At 39.3% G+C, this 7,966-nt stretch overlaps 1 protein-coding gene across 1 annotated transcript in view; it reads left to right on the forward strand.

The window, feature by feature from the left end:
- The window catches only part of AGTPBP1 (ATP/GTP binding protein 1), a 273,980-nt gene that overhangs the window by 177,155 nt on the left and 88,859 nt on the right, over nt 1-7,966 (forward strand). Inside the window, exon 17 of the mRNA XM_006900869.1 lies at nt 6,768-6,855. Coding sequence (XP_006900931.1) covers nt 6,768-6,855 — 88 coding nt within the window. The remainder of the gene's footprint in view (nt 1-6,767; nt 6,856-7,966) is intronic.

Below are 7,966 nucleotides of genomic sequence, written 5' to 3' on the forward strand. Positions count from 1 at the left end.
CCATTCCCTATCACTCCTCCCTGAGAGAGACTTCACCCTGAGTCATAAGGAAAAGGGGACGGCGTATTCTCTTAGCTACTTCCTGCTGAAAAGGAACGCTGTGGGTTTCAGGGTGAAGATCTTCTCTCACTACTCTAAAGGGCCCCTTTGGCAGTAGGAGACAACATTATAATTTCTTAAACCTTGATTTTTAGTTTACTGAAATACTACATTTGTTTTAAATTTGTATGTGGAAAGACATCATGCTTGGGAAGGTGGAAGATCAGCTAAAGAGAGGAAGACCATCAACAAGATGAACTGGCATTATTTTAACCATGGGTTCAAGTATGTTAGATGGTGAGGATGGTAGAGGGTAGGGCCAAGGTCATATCTGTTGTTCATAGGGACAGTCTGTTGATGGCACATAGCAACAACAATGACAACTAAGGAAATTACACTTGAAATGGAAACTTAGGCAGCTAGAAAAGTTCCTTTAGTTTTCATACACAAATGAAATCTGGAAATAATTTGAAGGCGACTTATCTGTTTTCTTTTTTCCTTGGGATATGCTTGTTTGGCAGGTGTTGGCTTCTAGCAGGTTTTCCCAATAAAAGGCCTTGTTCTATGGCAGTAATCAAGAAGTGGCTTTTCCTCAAGCTGTCTGTTTATGGAAATTTTGTTTAGAATGCTAGGAAGGTTTTAAAATTTTAAAAGCTTTTTTAAATTTTATAAAATTTTTTTTTCCATAAATGAATGACTTTAAAGTTAATCAAACTTAGTATATTTGTGTATCTTACTGTTGTAAAATGAAAAAAAAAACATGCTGCCTTTCAAATGCTGTGTTTGAGAATTTTGCGCTCTTGTAGTTGTTGGAAGCCGGATCCCTGTGCTATTACTTGAAAGTGATTTGCTCAAGTCATCAGTAGATGGAAGTCTTGCATCTTTAGTAACTTAAATCTTTGGCAGCTTGCTTCCTTGCTCCCCTCCGTTCTTCCTTCTCAGCCTTTTCCATTGTCTTTTTTCCTCCCTTGCTTCACTCTTGTTCTTGCCTTTCTGTCTGTTACCTTCTCTCAATCTTTCACACTCCATTCTTCTTTTCTCTTTGTCACTTTCTTTTTCTTCCTCTATCATCTCTACCTCAGAAGTGAAAGTTTCTAAACTACTTTCTTAATGTACATAACATGTTTTGTGAGGGACTAAGCTGTAATCCTAAAGACATGAGGTTTGAATCCACCAACTACTTCTCCACAGAAGGTTGGGAAGTCTCTGCTGATGCAGTTAACTACCTCTGAAAACCCACTGGAGGGTCAGCGATGGGTTCTGACTCGATGGTACAAACAAGCAACATAATGGAATTTAGAGACTAGTCTATCATGTTCCTAACTCTTTAGCCCTAACCTACATTGTTATTGTTGTTATGTATCCTTGAGTCGGACCGACACCTAGCTAACCCTTCGGTGGGTTTTTAGAAGTAGTTAATCATCCAGGAGGATATGGCCCATCCTTCTGTGGAGAAGCTGGTGGTCTCGCACCATGGGTCTTTGGAATTGCAGTGCAGCTCCTTACCTACATTAGTTAATTTAAAATCTCAGATTTGAACTGAGCTATCAGCTTTGGTGGCCTAGTCAGGTTAGGAGTTGTTCTGCCAACCCAGAGGCAGAGGGTTTAAGTCCACTAGTTTCTCCAAGAGAGAAATGTGGGTGGGCACTCTTCTCCCATATGATCTACAGCCTCTGAAAATCCACTCGAGGGTCAGCTATGAGTCAGTTCCAACCCAACAACAATTAAAAACAACAGTATCGTCTGTTAAGGAAGTCTTTCATGATTCTCCAGACTGACTTAGTCTCCAGGAAGAATGTTCTTTACTCCTTTTTCCTTTTGTGATTGTTGTTGTTATGTGTCTGTGACCTGTAGCGACCTTGTGTACAGCATCTCAGATTCCTGCCCTGTCCTGAGTCAGTTTCACTAATTCTGACATATCAACCCCCTATTGCCCCAGTTATGTATCAATCCATCTCATCTGGGGTCTTCCTCTCCTGTCCTGTCCTTCACCCTTCCAAGCATAATGTCCTTCTCCAAAGACTAATCTCTCCTGGCCACGTGGACAAAGTATGTGAGATGGAGCTTCAAAATTTTAGCCTTCAAGTAGAAATCTGGTTTCACCCTCTCCAAGACAGACCTATTTGTTTTCTTGGTGGTCCAGGATATGTTCAAGACTCTTCTTCAGCACCACTACTCGAAGACATTGATTCTTCTTCTGTCATCCTTAGTCATCGTCCAGCTTTCTTATGCATGGCAATTAATTGTGAAGACCATGAACTGAATTAGGCACACCTTAGTCTCTATACTGACACTTTTGCTTTTTAGCACTCTGGAGAGCCTGACAGAAAATTTTCCCATTGGGATATTGTAGCTAATGTTAGATGGATCTTAGCTGCAAGCAGGGAGTACCAGAGGAATGTCTATCTGTTTCATTGACAGTGCAAAGGCATTTGACTCTGTGGATCATAACAAACTGTGGCTGACTTTGAGAAGAATGTGAATACCAGAACACTTGATTGTGCTAATGAGAAATCTCTACTGGGACCAAGAGGCAGTCATCAGAACAGAGCAAGGAAACACTGCATGGTTCAAAATTGGGAAGGGCGTACTCTAGGGATGTGTCCTATCTCCATACCTTTTCAACCTGTATGCAGAACAAATTATCCGGGAGTCTGGGCTCTATGGGGTCAAGATTGGTGGAAGATCTATCAACAATCTGCGATATGCAGATGATACAACCCTACTTGCTAAAACCGAGGAGGACCTGAAACACCTGCTTAAGAGGGTCAAGGACTGCAGCCTCCAGTATGGATTGAGTCTCAATGTCAAGAAGACAAAGATTCTCACCACTGGACCAATCGGCAGCATCAGGATGGATGGTGAAGAGATGGAGATTGTTCACAGCTTCAGTTTGCTTGGCTCCAGTCAAGACTCTTGGCACCAGTAGCCAGGAAATTAGAAGACGTGTTGCCGTGGGAAAGTCTGATGTTAGGGACCTTTCCAAAGTACTGAAGAGCAATGGTGTCTCTTTGGAGACTAAGGGCATCTGATACAGGCCATGATCTTTGCTATCACTTGTTATGCATCAGAGAGTTGGACAATGACTAAGGAGGATAGAAGGAGAATTGATTCCTTTGAGCTGTGGTGCTGGAGAAGCATATTGAGGGTACCAGGAAAACAAACAGATTCCTCCTGGAAAGGGTCAAACTAGGCTGCTCCTTGGAGGCAAGGATTATGAGGCTCTTTCTGACATACTTTGGACATGTGACAGGTCCTTGGAGAGGGACTTCAGGCTTGGTAGGGTGGAGGGACAGCGCGGAAGGGGAAGGCCCCTATGAGGTGGATTGATTGAGTGACTAGGGTAATCGGGATGGGTGTATTGGAGACAGTGCGATTGGCACAGGACAGAGCAGAGTTTAGGGCTGTTGTACATAAGGTCACTATGAGTCGCAAGCGACTCGACGGCACATAACAACGACAATAATCCGTCTTTTGATTTCCTGTCTGCTAGTGTTGAGAGTCTTGATTGTGAAGCTGAGCAATCTGTAATTGTTAACAACCTCAATCAGTGTTGAGAATCTTTGTCTTCTTTGTTGTTGCACTTCAATCCATTTTGAAGACTGTATGTCCTGACCTGCAAAAAGCAGTTCAGGTTGTCTTCAGTTTCAGCAAGTGTTATATCATCTGCATAACTAGGCTGTTGAGGAGTCTTCCTTTAATACTTATGCCAAATCCTGCTCATAAAACCCTGCTTTCCAAATAATGTGTTTTGCATATAGATTGAAAAGGTTTGCGGGACAGGATGCTTCCTGATGCACTCCTTTCCTGATTTTGAACCATGCAGTGTTTCCCTCCTTAGTTCTGAGGACTGTTTCCTGGTCCAACTTTAGGTTTTGCATAAGAACAATCAAGTGTTCTGGGATTCCCATTCTCAAGGGTAGCCACAATTTGTTGTGTTCCACACAGTCAAATGCCTTTGAAATGAAACACAGACATTGCTCTGGTACTCTTTGGTTTCCATCTGACATTGGAAATAATCTCTCTAGCGCCATGACCTCTGTCAACCCAGCTTGTAACTCTGTTAATATACTGTTCCATTTGTTTCTGAATAATCTTAAGCAAGGTTTTGCTAGTGTGTGCTCTTAGTGATATTCGATAATTTCCCCACTTTGTTGGGTCACATTTTTTTGGAAAGGGAGTAAATATGGGTCTCCTCTAGTCAGCTGGTCAAGTAGTTGACCTCCAGATTTCTTGGCACAACTTGGTGAGCACTCTTAAGACAGCAGCTCTTTGTTGAAATACGTCAGTTGGTATTCCATCAATTCCTGGGCCTTTATTTTTTGCCAAGTCCTTCAGAGAAGCCTCACCTTCCTCCGTCATCACCATTGCCTCTTGATCTTATATTGTTTCTTGAGATTCTTCTGTGTTAGCCATTTCTTTTTGGTACAATGACTTTGTATACTCCTTCCATCTTTTTTTAATGCTTCCTGAATCACTCAGTATTATTAATACTTAAGTATTGCACCTAGAAGCTTGAATTTGTTCTTAAGTTCCTTCAGCTTAAGAAATGTCAAGCAAGCTTAGCCCTTTTGCTGTTCCTCTTTACAATTTCATTTATGTTATATCTTGTTGCTTTTCTGCCTTTTCTTCTCTGCCTTTATATCAACCTTCCTGTTAGTATTTTATTTCTTTGTTTAATTATACTAGTTTATGTGTAAAATTTGAATACATTGCTTTTCAGACCAGATTCTTCCAGTTTCCCTCACCCCACCCATCAAATTGTACAACCCCGTGATTAATCCACCTTCCCCTGCACATCCTCATCCTTCTGCTTCTACCCCTCCCCCCCATACACGTTCTATGACTCATTTACTTTGGACATGTTATTATGAGAGGCCATTCCCTTGGTTCACACCTCATGTTTGGCAGGGGGTCAATGAAGTAAAGACCGCTAATGCGAGTGATTGATACAGTGGCTTCAGCAGTGACTCAAACATAATGACTACTGTGAAACACCTAGGACATTCTATTGTACATAGGTTCACTAGGAGTTGGAAACAACTCGGGAGCACCTAACAAGAATACCTAAGAATGTATATATTTAATTGCCCTTTTCTTAACAGTTGGAATATATGTAACAGTCAAAGGGGACCCTTTTATTCTTCTGCCACAAAAATTTATTTGTACGAACAATGATGAGGAAGAGGCCAAACATAACATTTTGGTGGTGATTTTTTTTCTAAACTCAGTACAGATGTAAATGCGTTGAAAATAAATTCATCACTATTTTTCTGAAATTTTTTATTGTTTGACTTGTTACAAATGATGTGTTTATATTTTTTAGTTAGATTTACTCACTCACACTCACTTGTTGCTGTTGAGTCAGAACCAACTCATAGCTGTGCTTCCGTCAGGTTTTTGAGGCTGTAAATTTCACAGGAGGAAATTTTCCATCTTTTTTCCATGGAGCAGCTGATGAATTCTACCTGCACCCCTTTGATTTGGCAACGTAACTCCCTACTGACTAGGTTAATAAGTCTATTACAGACAATTTAGTAGAAAAATGTTTCGTTAATTTTCATACATTGAAGTGATAATCAACTTCAGTTAAAGAAGAAATAAATCTTTCATTTCCTCAGTCATTGGTTGAGAAGATTTTGAGAAATTTCTTATATTTTTAAAATATATCCTGTAATATGTATATTCAAATCTGAAATTTTTTTCCCTTTTAAGAGCCAAAGTTTATTTTTTTCTTAAAAATGCTCAAGAAGAGTTTAAAAAATTCTAAAGATTAGAGACATCTAGGATTAATAAAGCTTATGCTCCTTCATTGCTTCAGCTTCTACTTCATTTTGGCAAGTATGGTGCCTTGCAGTTATTTGCAGATTGAAAGGAGACATTCTTTTCCAACTTCTTGCATTCATAAAAGTTTATCATGGTAATAGTGATGAAAATAACACTTCAACAGCAATCATGGATTTTGTAGTGCATGCTGTTGTTGTTGTTATCTGCCGTCAAGTCGCTTGCGACTCATAGTGGCCCTATGTACAGCAGCCCTAAACTCTGCTCTGTCCTGTGCCAATCCCACTGTCTCCAAAACACCCATCCCAATTACCCCAGTCACTAAATCAATCCAACTCATAGAGGAGGGCCTTCCCCTCCTGTACTGTCTCTCCACCCTCCCAATCATGATGTCCCTCTCCAAGGACCTGTCCCTCCTTACAACATGTCCAAATTATGTTAGATGGAGCCTCAGAATCCTTGCCTCCAGGGAGCCGCCTGTTTTAACCCTTTCCAGCATGAATCTGTTTGTTTTCCTAGCAGTCCATGGTACCCTCCATATGCTTCTCCAGCACCACAGCTCAAAGGCATCAATGTACAAGAGATGTTGCAATGCATAAAGATGTATAATCTTGATCCCAAGGCACTAAAGTAAATCTAGAAATTCAAATTACACATCTAATTGATAAAAAGCAGATGTATTTGCAGACTTTATATGAAAATGAGTCATCCATTATTGTCTGCCATCTGGTCCAAATTTATCATGCTGAGCCAGGATCTTGGCAGGTCTTAACTGATGTGTATAGCAGCACATCACAATAGCAACAACAGCCAAATAGTCACCAGGAGGAAAAAGGAATTGTGTTTTAATTTATCTTTTCTAAAAATGTGATTCTTTCTATAAAGATAAAATTAATTTTTAAATAAAAATTTCCATAAAGAATTTTAATTTTTTGATCCCATAGGTATGCAGCCACTCATGTATTCTGTTCAGGAAGCATTAAATGCAAGGCCATGGTGGATTCGTGTGGGGACTGACATTTGTTACTATAAGTAAGTATTTTTAATATTATTCTTAGTACTTTTATTCTAAGTATAGGACATTCTTAATGTCCTATAATGGGAAATTCACTTATAAAGTAAATACCAACTTCATTCTCTTTGATTGCAAAGCTATGCAGATTTGTTGCTACATTTTTTGATTTGTGATGCTATAATGTAGTCACACTGACTTTTAACAAAAGTTCTTTTCAAGGGCTTTGTGCAGTAAAAGAAAGTATAGTTTGTCTATAGACTTAGACAGACAACCTTGTCTTTACCATGTAGATAACTATGTCTATTTAGCTTCTTTCATTCTTTTGTGGTTGTTAGATGCTGTCAGATAGATCACAGCTCATGACCACTCCATATGTGCACAGTAGAATTGCTCGGTAGGGTTTTCAACATTGTGAACTTTCATTATTAGACTTGTTTACTGAGTTACCTTAGGGTAGGTTCAAACAGCCAGCCTTTTGGCCAGTATAGTTATGAACTTAACCATTTATGCCACCCAGGACCTCTCTTCAGCTTTAAAACTATTGAAACTCTAATAAATAAAACTAAATTTAGAAACTTCCAGCTGTGTTTTATTATTTCTATGGTAATCATTATCATTGAGTCAGAACCCACCCATAGCTGACCCTGCAGCAGGTTTTCAGACACTGTAAATCATATTGAGGTTGTGAGGATTGTCCCTTTTTCACCTGTGAAGCAGCTGGAAGATTTAAATTTCCTGTCTTTGGATTGGCATTGCAACTCCTTACAATTAAGTAGTCGACCAGAGTTCTTTCGTTTCTATAATAGTAAGAATAACTTTTTATATTCACACAGGAATATTTACTTCATCTTAGTTTCTAAAATATTTTAACTAAGATGTGTCCCACAGTCACAACATATCATTTTATCAGAGTGCCATTTATTTATGAGATATATTGTCACTTTGCTGTCATATATGTAGTCTACTTTGCAGACGAGAAATAAGTGCTTAAGATAATTTAGTATGTCTGTATACAAATGGGATTGCTCTCTAGTCTACTTGTAAGTAATCTCTAGGGGTATTGTTACACATTGCCTCTTATTTGTATTCTTTGTCTGCTTATAGTATGCTCCCATATATAGCCTATAC

The sequence above is a fragment of the Elephantulus edwardii genome, unplaced genomic scaffold (genome assembly GCF_000299155.1).
Source record: "Elephantulus edwardii isolate Elephantulus edwardi_28Jun2011 unplaced genomic scaffold, EleEdw1.0 scaffold00298, whole genome shotgun sequence".
NCBI classification, from domain to species: Eukaryota; Metazoa; Chordata; class Mammalia; order Macroscelidea; family Macroscelididae; genus Elephantulus; species Elephantulus edwardii.